Source organism: Dermochelys coriacea, chromosome 24 (assembly GCF_009764565.3).
Source record: "Dermochelys coriacea isolate rDerCor1 chromosome 24, rDerCor1.pri.v4, whole genome shotgun sequence".
In the NCBI taxonomy this organism is placed as follows: Eukaryota; Metazoa; Chordata; order Testudines; family Dermochelyidae; genus Dermochelys; species Dermochelys coriacea.
This window is the reverse complement of record NC_050091.1, coordinates 15256925-15273920: the sequence shown is the minus strand read 5'-3', so window position 1 is coordinate 15273920 and position 16996 is coordinate 15256925. Positions and strand designations below refer to the sequence as shown.

The following is a 16996-nucleotide window of genomic DNA, read 5'->3' as shown; positions in this document are numbered from 1 at the left end:
TCCCTGCAATGGTGACTGTCAGAGAGCATTTTCTAGAATTTATTGACATCGATGTCACATTTGACAAATGTGCTTCTTAAAAAGCTGGAAGATATGGGAATTGTGATAGCTGACATGAGAGGTCAGGGCTACGACAATGGTGCCAAAATGAGAGGAAAGAACAGAGGAGTGCAAACACGGATCCGAGAGTTAAACCCTCGAGCTTTTTTTGTACCATGCAGTTCTCATTCATTGAACTTGGTGGTCAGTGATGCACCATCAGCTTCTAGTGAGGCTGCTGAATTTTTTAATGTAATTCAAAGCATCTATGTATTTTTCTCTGCATCAACTCATCAATGGCAAATTTTGAAGCAACATCTGGGAACATCCTCTCTGACACTGAAACCATTGAGTGCCACACGATGAGAAAGTCGAATGGAGGCAATAAAGCCTATCAAACATCAAATTGGGAAGATAGATGATGCCATAGTTGCCATTATGGAGGATAATGCTATGACAGGAACTGTTCATGGGAGAACAGTGGCAGAGAGAAATGGAATCACCAGAAACATATATAAAACTTCAAATTTCTGCATGGCTTCGTGTTGTGGCCATGACATACTGTTTGAAATAAATGTTGTAAGCAAGAAACTCGAAGGTGTTGACCTTGATATATCTGGAGCAATGGAACAACTGGACAAAGCAAAGTCATACCTACAGTCTTACCAGTCAGATGAGGGATTTCAAAACATTCTGAAGAGTGCACAGAAGCTGGCAGAGGAACTTCACACTGAAGCTATTTTCCCACCCATTCAAGAATACAAGAGTCACTGAAGAAAAAGACATTTTGATTACGAGGCACAGGATGATCCCATAAGAGACCCCATACAACAATTCAAAGTTGAATTCTTTAACCAGGTGCTAGATTGTTCAATACAGTCAGTTGAAGAATGTTTCATGCAGCTCAAGGAACACAGTAGTATATTTGGGATGTTGCATGATATTCCAAAACTCCTCACTATACCTGAAGAAGACTTACACCAGCAATGCAGGGCACTAGAGACAGTGTTGACACATGATAACATGCGCGATATTGATGCAAGTGATTTAGGTGATGAACTGAAAGCCCTTTCAAGATACATTTCAGCAGGATCAACTCCAAAGGCTGTTCTGGAATATATGTGCACAAATAAGATGACCACCCTCTTTCCAAATGCTTTTGTTGCTCTATGCATACTTCTAACACTTCCTGTAACAGTTGCCAGTGGAGACGCAGCTTCTCCAAGCTAAAGTTCATAAAAACACATCTACGCTCCACAATGACACAGGAGAGGCTGGTCGGCCTTGCAACCATCTCAATAGAGCATGAGCTGGCCCAGACTGTGGACCTTCGGGAAGCAGTTCAAATCTTTGCAACCAAGAAGGCACGGAAAGCACCACTTTGATTATTCAAACAGACAAAAATGCCAGTGTTTACTATGCAGACAAGAAAAGTTAACTTTCAAACACCTGAACAGCAAATGTAAGTGTTACTTAACATTTTTGAACAAGGCATTTTAAGTTGTTAGTTCTCCTTTATTGGGGTAGGTAGCAGAGCAGTACTATGAGAGGAGAAGAACAGGAAGAAGGCAGAATTGAGACCTTTCAAAGTTTTGAAGCAAGTTTTGAAGTTTTGAAGCCAAGCAAGGGGGTATGGGGGTGTCATTTGAGCTCCCCATCTCAGGTGCCAAAATGTTGCAGGCCGGCCCTGAGCGAGGACGCAGAACACTCGGGGAAGGGAGCAGAATATTAAGAAAAATCCATAACAAAACACCCCACTGAACACACAACTTCCCCTGGGGAGAGGAGGAGAGAACAAATAGGAGACAGAAGTGAGTCACATTGCTTAGTATAATACTGGAAGATGCTCAAATACTCCAGTGATGAACATGGAATAAGAACCTTGTAACAGGGTGGCTTGCCCCTTAAGGGCTAGTGGCCTGAGGTCAGCCAACCCTTATTACTAAGTAGGCACACCTGAGCACCAATCACATGATTCCCCTATAAGAGCAGCTGGTGGAGGCCAGGCTGATGGCCCAGCACAAAGAGTTCTCAGGGAAAACAGAAAAGAGTCCAGAGGCTGCTGCAGACCACTACGCTCCAGCAGGGAAACCTGGAACTTGGGAAGTGAGAAGACAGGCAGGAAAAGCCGGGGAGTGACCAGATGAAGAGGTAAATGGGTGGATGTGAAAACTTTATTCATAATGTGTGTTAATTTAACAAACCAGACCCCTAGGAGGGCTGCTATTATTAAAAGTTGTAAGTTATTCGGAGGTCCAAGAGGGTAAAATGAGGAAGACCACCTATAGAGTGACCTCTGGCCACGAGAGGACAAACCAGTATAGAAGAGAAGAGAATCTCTCCTGTCCAAAAGGAATCAAGAACGATCTAGGACTTACCATGATGAGCCAGAGTAAGCGAAGAAGGACTTACCATGATGAACCCCTGTTTGTTCTGCAGCAGGGTGAGTGTGATCCCATACACCTGGATGGACACCAGCTTGGCCATGGACACATTGCTGGTGCCCCAATCTTCTTTCTCTACACTGATAGTGAATGGTGTAAGGTGACTGGCATCGGTGCAGGTCTTGGCCAGGATGTAGGTGCAGGTGCCTTGGAAGTCAAAGAGGACCCCGTCGAAAGAGAGGTAGTGGGAATGGCCGGAGGCAGAACAGGTCGCAGATCCAAATGGGTGGCATTTCTGGATGCCGTTCACAACCCCGCATTCCTCACCAGTGCCGCAGGAGAATGCCTTACACACAACCTCCCCACCAGCCTGACACATGCATTCCTCCTCGCATGAACTGCTCGGGTGAAAGGTCTCCCCGGCCTGGTAGTAAAGTCCCCTGTGGAGGCATCCGCACTGGGAAAAGGGGACGCAGTGGTCACCACTGAGAACAAAGCCCTCGTCACACATGCAGCCTTCCTTACACTGGCTCGTGCATTGCACCGGGGCATAGAGGTTGCTGCATGTCAGATCACAGCTGCTGCAGAATTCGTAGTGACTGTTCAGGGGACAGGACGGAGCTGTAATTAGAACAAAGAGTTAGCTCATGTAGTGCATTAGCAATGTGCGCAATGAACCATCACAGAACATGCAATTTCATTCAAGCTCCTAATTTTCTATTTCCTTAGTTTGGTTAATTAATAAAAGGGCAACCTCTCTAATTTGGTCCCAGGTCTGGGGACTGGGTGCCCCAGAGACACCAGGTGATGGGATATAGACAATCTCTCTCCAAGGATTAGGCTTCTAATCTGGTCCAAGATTAGGGAGTGGAGGGCTCATGGGCCTGGAATTGTTCTGTAGAGTTTTTCACCGCTAGCTTTTTGCTTTGAGTCCAGGACACTAGTGCCTAAAACTCATTCCCAGATGATGGCTTATGGGAAATGAGTTGGTGGCTTCCCACACCAGTTCCTAATAGACAGACATCTCAATTACTAAGACTCCACTGACTCCCAGCTCTGATTGTGTCCAGTCTCAGCAGGGAAGCCAAGGACTGGATGGACCATGGAGGGAACTACTACATCCCCAGACAGTGCCTCTTGGCCTGGGGTGCAGCACATTGATAGGGCACGGTGAGGGGCCAGCTCCAATGACTGCACTCATAGTTTGGAGAGAGGGCTTCTTTGTCACTTAAGAAACATTCTGCAGAATAGGATATGCTGAGCATTTAGATCAACATCTACCAGCCAACAAAAATTAACAAGCCCCATGGGGCAGTCAGTAGTGAACAGAGGAGACTCACAGCAGAATTTCGGAGTCCTCCAGGGATGCACCGTAGCACCAGCTTCCTGACATGCCTCGGAATAGCCAGCAACAGCCTGACAGATGTTACTTTCCCACGCACTGAGGATGCAATAGCCGTACACGCAGTCTATGAAGTATCCATGGGGGTCGACTTTGCTGTGACATCCTCTGAAGGGGCCATTCTTGTCTAGGGTGATCCCACACTGTCCTCTGCTACCTCGTTGTTTTTCAATAGCCTCTATACTTGTGCATGGTGGTATCGTTACTGCAGAGCATCCCGGGAGGTCTCCCACCTTCCAGCTCTGGCCAAAGCTGATGGGGCTTGGTGCCAGCGTGCCATCCCTCATGAGCAAGTCATCCTCCCTGTCACTGTTGAAGTTGCCACACAGACCACACACGGCTCCCACGTAGTTGACTGGCAGAGTCACCGTGATGCGTCCTGACCACCCAGCAAAGGTAACAGTGAGTCCAAAGTCTGCCTGTATCACTGTGGCCCAGCCCTTTCTATACACAGTGATTTTCTTATCATTGAGGCTGAAGGGAAGGTTAATCAGGAAACCATTCATCTGTAAAAGCAAATCATTCAGTATATGAAACATCACTCGCTCATGGTGGAACCTCTCGCTCCAGAACAGAGCACCAGCCCATAATTATAATAAAAATCCACCTCTGTTTAAATTTTGTCCAGTCTGCCCTGCTCCCTTCCCTACAACCTGCCTGAATCTCTCCAGATTGGTTGGAAGATCCTGCCCAGACTTTCATTACCTCTGGCTTTGGCTATTGCAGTTCCCTCCTCTCTGTTCTACCTGAGCCCCAGCTCCCCAGGTTCCCACATACGCTGGATGCTACTGACACTTTCTGACCCATCTCAAGTGAAATGGCAGCGCCCCGATCTTTAAATATCTCCATCGGCTCCCTGTTCATAGAAGAATCCAGTTCGCATTCATTCTATATTTCACAATCCTTCCATGCACTGTCTGTAACCTATGTTGATGACACAGGTGACTTTCTAGAAATGTTTTAGAGAGACTAGAGACAATTTGAGAAACTCACCAGGACTTTCCCAGGGAATTGATTGCTGATCCCGAGTTTGGTCTGATACACCTTAATCTGTAGAGGAGCGGTATTGTTCTCCTGGAAGTAGACCTCAAAGTCCACCAGTCCCTCTGCCTTCTTGCACAGGGCTGTGAGCTGGTAGCGGCAGGTGCCTTGAAAGTCGTATCTCTGTCCATCAAAGGTGGCATAGTGCAGATTCCTTGTCGCAGAGCAGGTGGCATAGCTGGAGGGGTAACAGCCCCGTACGCCGTTCACTAGCCCACACCTCTCTGAGTGTTTGCACATAGCAGCCACGCATTCGACTTGCCTAGTGGCTGCGTTGCATATGCACTGTGTCCCACATACCTCATCGACCCAGAAGCTCTCATTGGGGGCATAGGGGCGTCCTTCAAACTGGCACCCACAACCGCTCTTGGGTATGCATTTACCCTGGCTCAGCACAAAACCATCCTTGCACTGGCAGCTTTCCACACAGGGGTCTTTGCAGCTGCTGGGGGCTGACTGGTCCACACACGTGGCTGGGCAGGCTGTTCCACAGAGCTGGTACTGGCTGGTCTTCAGGGGGCATTCCATGGCTGGAGAGTGAAGGACCCACAGATTTAGCAGCAAGTTCTCTCCAAGCAAAAACAGTATTTAAAATAGACAGAGGGGGATGTATCTTGTGGGGCTATAATGAAATAAATACTGTTTGGAATTGTGTGATTATGGGAGATTTTAACTTCCCAGATATAGATTGGAGTAAAAGTACTACCAATAATAGTAGGGCCCAGATTTTCCTGGATGGGATAGCTGACAGATTTCTTCACCAAACACTCACTTAACCAACAAGATGTGATGCCATTTTAGATTTGGTATTGGTGAGTAGTGAGGACCTCTTAGAAGTACTGGTTGTAGGGGACAACCTGGGTTCAAGTGATTATGAACTAATTCAGTTTAAATGGTAGGATAAAACAAAAATAGATCTGCAACTAGGATCCTTGATTTCAAAAGGGCAAACTTTAAAAAAAAAAAAAAAAATAAAAGAATTAGTTAGGGTCCAGGAAGTAGACTGGACTGAATGTGGAGGAAGCTTGGATTTTCAGAAACAATCTGAAGTCGGCATTCCAAGCAAGGGGAAAAAATTTATAGGGAAGGATTGCAGACCAAGCTAGATGAGCAAACGTCTCAAACAGGTGATTAAGAGAACACGGAAAGCCTACAAGGAATGGAAGAAGGGATGGATCAGGAAGGAAAGGACCCTGTTGAGGGTTAGAAAGTGTAGGGAGAAAGTGACAATTGCCAAAAGACAAGCAAAGTGTACCTCGCAAATGAAATTAAAACCAAAAGTAAAATTTTCTATAGCCATATAAATAAAGTTACTCAGGAAAGAATTTTCTATAGTATCTGGCTGGTGAATCTTGCCCATATGCTCAGGGTTTAGCTGATTGCCATATTTGGGGTCAGGAAGGAATTTTCCTCCAGGGCAGATTGGAAGAGACCCTGGAAGTTTTTCGCCTTCCTCTGTAGCATGGAGCACGGGTCACTTGCTGGAGGATTCTCTGCTCCTTGAAGTCTTTAAACCATGATTTGAGGACTTCAATAGCTCAGACATAGGTGAGAGGTTTTTCGCAGGAGTGGGTGGGTGAAATTCTGTGGCCTGCGTTGTGCAGGAGGTCAGACTAGATGATCATAATGGTCCCTTCTGACCTTAGTATCTATGAATCTATGAAATAAAAACGAAAGAAGTGGGACCACTAAACACTGAGGATGGGGTGGAGATTAAAGATAATCCAGGTATGGCCCAACACCCAAACGAATATTTTGTCTCAGTTTTTAATAAGGGTAATGAAGAGTTTTGGGGTAGTGGCAGGATAGCTAATGGGAACAAGTATATGGAAATAGAAATTATGGTATCTGAGGTCGAAGTCAAACTCAAAGAGCTTAATGGGACTAAATCATGGGGCCTGGATAATCTCCATCGAAAAATATTAAGGCAACTGGCACATGAAATTGCAAGCCCAATAGCAAGGATTTTTAATGAATCTGAAAATTTGGGGAAGAATTTCTAATATTGGTCCTATTTTTAAGAAAGGGAGAAAAGTGATCCAGGAAACTACAGGCCCATTTGTTTGACCTCAGTTGTATGCGGGTCTTTGAAAAAGAAAGCAGTAAGGAAACAGAGGTAAATGGTAATTGTGATAAAATATAACAACATGGTTTTACAAAATTTAGATCATGTCCGGCCAACCTGATCTCCTTCTTTGAGAAGATAACTGACTTTTTTAGACAAAGGAAATGCAGTAGATTTTATGTACCTGAATTTCAGTAAGGCATTTGATACAGTTCCATATGGGAAATTATTAGTTAAATTGGAGAAGACGGGGATTAATATGAGAATTGTAAGGTGGATAAGCAACTGGTTAAAGGGGGTACTACAACAGGACATATTGAAAGGTGAATTGTCGGGTTGGAAGACAGTCAATAGTGGAGTTCCTCAGGGATTGGTCTTGGGATCAATCTTATTTTACATTTTTATTAAATGACCTTGGCACAAAAAGTAGGAGTGCGGGAACAAAATTTGCAGATGACGCAAGATTGGGGGGGGGAGGTATTACCAATATGGAGGAGAACCGGAATATCATACGAGAAGATCTGGATGACCTTGAAAACTGGAGTAATAGAAATGGGATGAAATTTAATAGTGCAAAGTCATGCATTTAGGAACCAACAACAAGACTTTTTGTTATAAACTGGGGATGTATCAGTTGGAAGTGACAGAGAAGGAAAAAGACCTGGGTGTATTAGTTGAGCACAGGATGGCTAAGAGACACCAATGTCATGCGGCTGTGAAAAAAGGCTTATGCAGTCAGGAGAGGTATTGCCAGTAGAGACAGGGAAGTGTTAGTACCATTATACAAGGCACCGGTGAGACATCATCTGGAATACTATGTGCAATTCTGGTCTCCCATGTTTAAGAAAGATTAATTCAAACTAGAACAGGTGCAGAGAAGGGCGACTAGGATGATCCAAGGAATGGAAAACCTAACTTATGAGACAAGACTCAAAGAGCTTGGCTTGTTTAGCCTAACCAAAAGAAGGCTGAAGGGAGATATGATTGCTCTCTATAAATACATAAGAGGGAGAGGAGTTACTTAAATTAAGCGCCAATGTTGACACAAACAAATAGACATCAACTGGTCATCAAGTTTAGCCTTGAAATTAGATACCCATCACAGGAGGGAAGTTCTGGAACAGCATTCCAAGGGAGCAATAAGGGCAAAACACCTTACTGGCTTCCAGACTGAGCTTGATAAGTTTATGGAGGGGATGGTATGATGAGACTGCTCACAATGGCATGTAGCTGATCTGCGCGTGGTAGCAGCAATGTCTCCAACAGCCAGTGATGGGACAATAGATGGGGAGGGTTCTGAGTTACAACAGAGAATTCTTTCCCAGGTGTCTGGCTGGTGGGTCTCACCCACATGACCAAGGTCCAGCTGATTGCCATATTTGAGGTCAGGAAGGAATTTTCCCCCCAGGTCAGATTGGCAGACCCTAGAGATTATTTGCCTTCCGCTGCATCTTGAGCCACAGGTCACTTGCTGGTTTAAACAACCAAATAACAATTCTCTGTAATTTGAAGTCTTTAAATCAAGATTTGAGGATGTCAGTAACTCAGCCAGAGGTTAGGGGTCGGTTACAGGAGTGGGTGGGCGAGGTTCTGTGGGCTGCAACGTGCAAGAGGGCAGACTAGATTAACATCATGGTCTCTTTGGACCTTAGAGCAGACGTTCTCAACCCAAGGTCCACAGGTCACTGTGGCCCATGTGACATGCTTTGGGCTATACAGGTAGTATATATTGTGCAGGCAGCCCATATAACACCTAGAGAGCTGCATCTACGGCCCACAATAGTAAATAGGTTGAGAACCACTGGTTTAGAATCTATGATTCTATGAATGTCTTAAACTGTCACCATCTTACCCCAGCTCCTATGTGTTATCAGTGGACGTTAGATACTCCAAGTGACAGGCACCTTAGCAATTCCAGACAGACAAGTACTGTGGGTACAATAGAACCCAGAAGTCCTGATTTCCCAATCACTACTCAATCCCAAGCCACTCGATCACGACCCCTCCCAATACCAGGGCTAGAACTCAAGAGTGCTGAGCCCCAGGCTCCCCGATCTAACCAGCAGACCATAGACCTTGCCATTCAAATCTGTACTCACGGCATCTGGCCAGCTGCCTCCATTCCCCAATCCTGACCCCCTCCAGCTGGCAGGCGTCCGCGTAGGCCTTCAGGGCCTCACACAGGGCCGTCCTGTAGCCGTCATTGTGGCACAGATCGTTCATGCAGTTGTCCAAGTAGACTGTAGGATCCACCTTGGTGTGGCACTGGCTGAAGGGCCCATCTGAGACCTTGGCTATCAGGCCACATGAGGCCTCCTCCTTGTACTTTCTGGCTATGCTGGCGGCACAGGGCCTGCAACCTCCAATGCAATCGTGCCAGCAAAACTGATCATCTTCCACTGCCCAGCTTTTCCCCAGTGCGGCGACACTGGGAGACAGGTCCCCGTCTGGGGTCCGGAAGTCATCGGAGGGGTCCCCATTATAGTTGCCGCACAGGCCGCATAGGCTGTTGGAGAAGTCATTAGGGACGGTGACCCTCAGGTGGTTGTTCCAATCATAGGACACCCTGAGGTTGAAGTCGGTGCGGAGGACGAGGGAGGTGCCACTTTGATAGAGCAGAAGAGTCCCATTGTTCAGGGAGATGGGTAAGTGGGCCCTGGTGTTATTCACCTTCATAGTGAGAAAGAAAGGGCAAAGGTCACAATCGAGTGCACAGGTCTGTCATTTACATACTGAGCTCTACTCTGATATAGTTTTTCACTAGTATTTGCCTATTCATCAAAATCAAAAGGGGGTTTGAGAAGATTGTTCCTTTTCCAAGAAGTTCTCATGGAAACAAGGCCAATTTCAAAACCTGTCTGTTTTTTCCTGCCACCAGCTCCTCAGCAACCTGCCGGGCGGACTGACCTGGAGCTGGGGCTCCATTCGTCTTCATAGAAAATGTAGTAATTTATGAGTTTCATTCCATATTGGAATGAAGCTAAATTTTCAAAATGTTGAAATCTTTCTGCCAATGGAATTAGCTTTCTCAGGCTAGTTCTATCTAATGTGATGTTTTAATTCAAAATTTGGTTCAAGTTTGTGTCCAGATTCACTGGAAATTGTGATTTGGCCCCATTGCTATTCATAGGATTTTTCCAACCAAGTCCTATATTATATCCATGATTGTGTTATAGCCTGTTGTAGACAGGATTGAGGAGAAGAATGAGTGGGAGGTACGCTAGAGGATGGGGGCTGCATTGGTTAGAACCATTAGGGAGCAGCTCTTGTGGGGACAGTGCTGCATGGGTGAGAGCCCTTAGGAGGAGCACTTGAGGGGCAAGAGGTCTCAAGGAGCTGTCTACAATGTTCCAGGGCCCCTGAGGTATGTCAGGTTGGAGCAGGCTCTGTAGGCAGAGCCCTGAGCTGCCTATATGTGCCTCAGTTTCCCCATATCTTAGAGTTCAGGCAATGTCCTCCCGGATCCAGGAGTGGGGATTCTCCTCAGGTGGGGTCTCAGAAGGATCCCTGTTACATTAGAAACTGCTGGGGAATTTGTGGTAGGATGGACCTAGTGGAGCTGGAATTTGCCCACAATAGCTGAAATACTGGCCCTGCTCTTGAATGATGCACTGGGGATAGGTAATGACCACATGCTCAGGTCTACACTTTATCTGGCATGCAGATCCCATGAGCTTGAGACAGAGTTGACAGCTCCGCACACTAAGTCAGGCACCCCACACCTTTCAGTACAGCACCCTGTAGTGCCATACTGTGATCCTGAGGGATAGCGCCCTCGACTGACCCCCCTGACATCACTCCCTGCCACACAGCACCTGCTAGATAGGCATTGGGGTCAGCAATGACTTGCCGGGACAATGTTCCCTTTTAGGTGGCCCACCCCGCTCCCTGCAGCTCAACATGGTGGCTGCTGGCCATTGGTGTTGGCACTGACTCCAAGCACAGGGTGCCCCCTATAAGGAAGCCTACCCATTCACTAGCACAGTGTTGGGACTTAAGGAACAGCTCTGATTCAGCAGCAGAGCACACCCTACTATTTCAACAAGACACCCCACTGCAATGCCTTGGTTTACTTCATTGGAAAGGTAGCCTAACTACTGATCACACTGGGCCTTGTCTACGTTGGGCGTAGCCTGGGGGCTGCTTTAAATGGAGCCCACTGGCTGTGGTCCCATAGGAGGCATTAGCCAGCTGGGTACTGTCCTACCCACAACATGCCCCCATCAATGGTGGGAGATGCAGTTTCCTGCCCTCTATTTAGCAAAGTCTACAGGGTGGACATAGGAGTAGGGTGGACGTGCGCGCCCAGCACTCACCCACACAAAGCCGGCTTCAGCCCTGGCTGCTGTGACAGTGACTCCATCCACCTGGACGGTCACCGACCCAATGTAGAAGACCTGTGTGTTCCCACTGTTCTCGCTCTTGGCCATGACATGGAAGGAGGGCAGGCCGGAGTCATCCCTGCAGGTCTTGGCCACGGTGTAGGTGCAGTTGCCATGGAAATCATACGCCCGTCCATCGAAGGTGTGGTAATGAAAGTATCCCCCGGCCCTGCACGTGCCCCGAGAGACTGGCACACAATTTGGCTGCTCATTTATCATCTTACAAATAGTTCCTTCCCTGCAGCGAACCACACTGCAGGATGGCTTTGGAATAACTAATGGGGAAAGACAATAGAAAGACGAGAAACAGCAGACTAATCAGTAACATCTGTCTGTCTATCTTTATATCTATCTATCACCATGCACTCCTCTGTCTCTCTTCCTCTATGTATGCATCCGATGAAGTGAGCAGTAGCTCAAGAAAGCTTATGCTCAAATAAATTTGTTAGTCTCTAAGGTGCCACAAGTCCTCCTTTTCTTCTTGCGAATACAGACTAACACGGCTGCTACTCTGAAACCTATCCCCATACACACTTCGTTTGCATCATTCACAAACCTCCCGCGCGTCCCATGCTGAGGAAATCTCTGCATGTGTGTGACAACAGCAAAAACGGATCCTATGTCTCCTTCCCCGCAATGCGCAGCAGAGGTGGTGCAACACCTATGGGCATGTTGCCAGCATTGATCAGGCAAAGGATTGTGGCTGGGCACTGACAGTGCCCAGCTGACTGATGGCCCCCACAGTGGGGCTCCAATTTAGAGCAGCTCTTAGGCTACAGCCAGGGAGAAGACCTACAAGTGTGATCAGCTCCCTGACAGCTGCCCACTTGGCGCTGCTGTGAATATCAGAAGATGGATGCAGCAGAGACAAGTGTTTCCAACAAGTGTTTCCATCTTTCAAGTCAAAATTCTGTAATATTACGGATCAGGATTCCAGGCTAAATAAAAGGGGGGAGAGAGAGAGAGAGAGAGAGAGAGAGAAGGGTGAGGAGACATAATGGAAATGACTTTACTCACTGCTTATGGAATAACCCCTCAGGACATGTTTCAATCAGTGACTCTCCTTTACCTTGGCCGATGCAGTCCATGAGGCCGTCTCTGATCTGGCAGGTTTCTTCACTGGTGCAGCTGTGAGCTTTGCAAGTCACCCCTTGGGCAGGAACGCAGGTGCAGCTTTGCTGGCACTCATTTCTCAGGACTGTCTCACTGGGCTGACGAGATGTTTGGGAAGGAGGAAATAACGCAACGAAAGTGGAAATGGTTATTTATAATAATTCCTGGCAGTGCTAAATTCAGAGCTGTGTGGTGAGGCGTGTGAAAAACTATTGTGTCAGAATATTATTTCTGTTAATATTAAAGAGAGAGCCTTTCTAAAGGGCTAAGAATTGGGTTGAGGGACAGGACAATGCCTAGGTTTTAACCTCCCATTTCCTATTGATTCGCTGGGTGGGTCTTGAGCAAGTCAATGCCCCGCTCTGTGCCTCAGTTTCCCCACAACGGACAAAGGGAATTAAATCTTCTTGCCTTTCTTGGTGTTTTGGGCATTAACAGAGCAGGAATGCCAGGCTGGATAGGCCAATGCTCTGATCCACTATAGCAAACCCTATTCCTGACTAGTGTAGGGATTAAGGTATGTGAGAAAAAAATTTAGATCAGACCCAGACTGCTTGAAGCTGTACCTTGTAGTATCTCCCCTGTTCGAAGCACCCACAGTTCTCTGGAGTCACACAGCCCTGGCCATCGAAGAGGAAGCCCTCGTCACACTGGCAGCCTTCAGCACATGTCTCTGGGCAGTCCAGGATGTCTCCAGTGCAGGTGGTGGTACAGAGGTCAGCACAGACCTCGTAGTGGCTGTTAACCGGGCAGCTCACAGCTTAAATAGAGAGAGAAAAATAAAGGATGGATGGAAAGATCTCGTACCACAGCCTAGAGGGACAGACATGAAGGAGAGGAGAGCAGGACAGGGAGGAGAGGAACAGGGCACCTTTGTCATGAGATTGTTGGCTCCCACCCAGAATAGTTCCAGAAGAAGCCCAGAGGTCTGGAACAAGATGCCCAGTAATACTGACCCTTTCCCTTCCCTGGTGCGTCCCAGAGCTCCTACACTGTCAGTGCATTTACCACAGAAGGATGCGCTCCTCCAGGGCTGGATGAAGACCTTAGCCTCTTGGCAGGCTGTCATGTAGCTGTGGATGCTCTGGCACAGGACCTGTGCATCTCCATTGCCCAGGCACAGATCATACAGGCAGTTGCTCTGATACACGCCGGGGCTGACCACGTCGTGGCAGGCCGCAAAGGGGCTGTCGGGGTCTGTGAGCAGCCCACAGTAGTTGCGCCCTTTGAAGACGTCCTTCTTCTTCTCTTCACAAACTGGGCAGCTGTTTCCAGCACATCTGTCTGTACAGGATGCTCCTGGGATCTTGACTTCCCAAGCAGAGCCAAATGCTGCCACATCAGGGGCTGTCTTGCCACTGGGGAGCACGAACTCCTTGTCCTGCTGTCCATTGTAGTTCCCGCACAGGCCACACATCTGGCCCTGGTAGGTCCCTGGGATGGTGACTCTGGCCTGGTAAACCAGGTCATAGCTCACAGTGAGACCAAAGTCGGCTTGCACCAGGACATTAGTGCCATGCTGATATGCTCGGAGCTGCCCATTGACCATTATCACGGGGAGATTGTGGGATACCCCATCCACCTGGAAAAGACAGCACATTCCCCTATGAGCAGGTAGGATGATCACTGCATCGTGGGTAGGGGCTATGGACAAGTTTTGAGATTCAGTTCTCACTGACACCAGGGGTTAAATCCAGAATGACTCATAGGTTTCAGAGTAGCAGCCGTGTTAGTCTGTATTCGCAAAAAGAAAAGGAGTACTTGTGGCACCTTAGAGACTAACAAATTTATTAGAGCATAAGCTTTGCATCCGATGAAGTGAGCTGTAGCTCACGAAAGCTTATGCTCTAATAAATTTGTTAGTCTCTAAGGTGCCAGAATGACTCATGACTCCCGATTTCACTTTGCAATGTTTGTCCTCACCTTCCAAGCTCTAGATGTTGTCACCCTGACCTACATTTCTGATCTCATCTCCCAGGCACCTCCCTCCCTCCTGATCCTCTCTCTTTATCTTCCCCAACTCCTCAACCCATGTTTGGCCTGCTCCTTCTCATGCCAACTCCTGGACTCAGAACAATCTCCTACTTCTTCTCCATCTCCCACCGCCAGCCCCTAAAAACCCACTTCCCTGGTGACATCTCCTTCCTTAACCCCTTCTCTCCCGCTCCTATCTCAAAAAAATTTCCTATGTGTTGTGTTCAATTTGCCCCAAATTAGACTGCAGGCTTCACAGGGCACTATGCCATGGGACAGATTCTTCAACACAGAGGCCAATGGAGATATAATGGGGAGGAATTTTACCCCATGTTTGCAAAATGTGAGGTATGTGGACGGGGTTCACCAAATAATTAATACTCATAAATATGGGTATAACCAACAAGGGAGGCAAAGATGGAGCTGAGCTGGAGGATGCTCATCTCACCCAAGAGAAACTTTGACATAGCAGAATCCACGAGTAGCACTTTCTACCATTTCTAGCTGGGTAGGAGACTCCATCCCATTCTGACAGAAGATGACCTGGCTTCAACCATTCGCGGCTTTGTCGCTTCCCGGCTGGACGATATTGCAAGGTGGTATACCCGGGCATGAAGCATTCAGCACTTAGGAATAGTCAAGTGCTAACATCTCTGCAGCATGCCTCCTTAGCAACACTGGCTGCTGTACACATCAAACTTGTCCTCCGCTCCCCACACTGGCTTCCCACAGAACAAGGAATCCAGTTCAAGTTCTCAGTCCTTATCCCAAGGCGCTCAATGGCCTGGGCCCAGGCTATCTAAGATGAATTAAACCAGGTTGAAGACTGTGGTTGACAACTTTCTTCCATTGGCACAATATAAATCACATCAATAAGGATAACCTTTGTCTCTGCCAGAGACAAAGCTTTATTAGGAGTCTGGTCCAAGTCTGGGGAACGAACAGTCTCAGGAACTAAGGACCCTCACAAACCTGGCCATCCTCCTTTCCAGGTGCAAGGTGCGTTCTTCGACCACCTTTCTCCAACATATATATGGCAACATGCGTATACATTTATCATTATAAAAAAATCCACAACAAAACACCCCACTGCACACACATCTTTCCTGGGGAGAGGAGGAGAGAACAAACGTGGCAGACGTTAGTCACGTTGCTTAATGTATTTCTGGGAGAGGCTCAAATACCACGTGAATGAGCCTGGTATATGAACCTTGTAGCATCGTGGCCTGCCTCTCAGTGACTCGCCGCCTGGGGCCAGCCAGCCCTTATTACTACGTAGGCACATCTGAGCAGGAATCATATGTGTCCCCTGAAAGAAAAGCAGGAAGAAGCCAGGCTCCTGGTCCAACAAAGAGTTGTCAGGAAGAAAGAGGGGAATAGAGAGGCTATTGGCAGTGAGTAGGCTCCTTCAGAGAAACCTGAAAGTAGGGGAGTGAGACGGCAGTCAGGCAATGCCTGGGAATGACCAGATAAGGCGGTGATTGGCTGTATGTGAAAACTCCTATTTGAATGAGACCCTTAGGAGGGCTGTTGCCATTGGACTTCTAAAAACCTTTTGTGAGTTGTTGAGTCCAAGAGCGGAAGCTGAGGCAGGCCACATGCAGAAACCTCTGGCCACAAAGGGACACTCAGAATGACCTAAATGAGGATCTGGAGAAGGACTTACCATGATGAGCCCCTGTTTGCTCTGCAGCAGCGTGAGTGTGATCCCATACACCTGGATGGATACCAGTTTGGCCATGGACACATTCTCACTGCCCCAGGATTCTTTCTCTATGCTGATAGTGAATGGTGTAAGGTGGCTGGAATCGGTGCAGGTCTTGGCCAGGATGTAGGTGCAGGTGCCTTGGAAGTCAAAGGGGACCTCATCGAAAGAGACGTAGTGGGGATGGCCAGAGGCAGAACAGGTCACAAATCCAAATGGATGGCATTTCTGGATGCCGTCCACCACCCTGCATTCCTCACCAGCGCCGCAGGAGAAAGCCTTACATACAACTTCCCCACCAGCCTGACATACACACTGCTCCTTACATGAGCCACTCGGGTGGAAGGTCTCCCAGGGCTGGTAGTAAAATCCCTTATGGAGGCATCCGCACTGGGAAATGGGGACACAGCGCTCGCCACTGAGAACAAAGCCCTTGTCACACACGCAGCCTTCCTTACACTGGGTCGTACATTGCACCGGGGCATAGAGGTTGCTGCATGTCAGATCGCAGCTGCTGCTGCAGAATTCATAGTGACTGTTCAGGGGACAGGACGGAGCTGTAATTAGAACAAAGAGTTAACTCACATAGTGCATTAGCAATGTGCACAACGAACCATCACAGAACATGCAATTTCATTTAAGCTCCTAATTTTCTATTTCCTTGGTTTGGTTAATTAATAAAAGGCAACATGTGTAATCCAGTTCCAGGTCTGGTTAACTGGTTGCTCCAAAGAAACCAGGCAGTGGGATACAGATAATCTCTTTCCTAAAGCTAGGCTTCCAATTTGGACCAACGTCAAGGTGTGGGGAGTGGAGGGCCCATGGACCTGGGAGTGTTCTGCAGAGCTTTTCACCACTAGCTTTTTGTTTAGAATATAGGTCAGTAGTGCC

At 47.5% G+C, this 16996-nt stretch overlaps 1 protein-coding gene across 1 annotated transcript in view; it reads right to left on the bottom strand.

The window, feature by feature from the left end:
• The window catches only part of LOC119848109 (IgGFc-binding protein-like), a 111956-nt gene that overhangs the window by 35720 nt on the left and 59240 nt on the right, over positions 1-16996 (bottom strand). The window contains exons 25-33 of the mRNA XM_043502305.1: positions 16067-16662; positions 13435-14008; positions 12993-13186; positions 12383-12524; positions 11248-11588; positions 9031-9601; positions 4819-5396; positions 3764-4331; positions 2452-3044 (exon numbers count right to left, since the gene is read on the bottom strand). Of these exons, the coding sequence (XP_043358240.1) occupies positions 2452-3044; positions 3764-4331; positions 4819-5396; positions 9031-9601; positions 11248-11588; positions 12383-12524; positions 12993-13186; positions 13435-14008; positions 16067-16662 (4157 nt within the window). The remainder of the gene's footprint in view (positions 1-2451; positions 3045-3763; positions 4332-4818; positions 5397-9030; positions 9602-11247; positions 11589-12382; positions 12525-12992; positions 13187-13434; positions 14009-16066; positions 16663-16996) is intronic.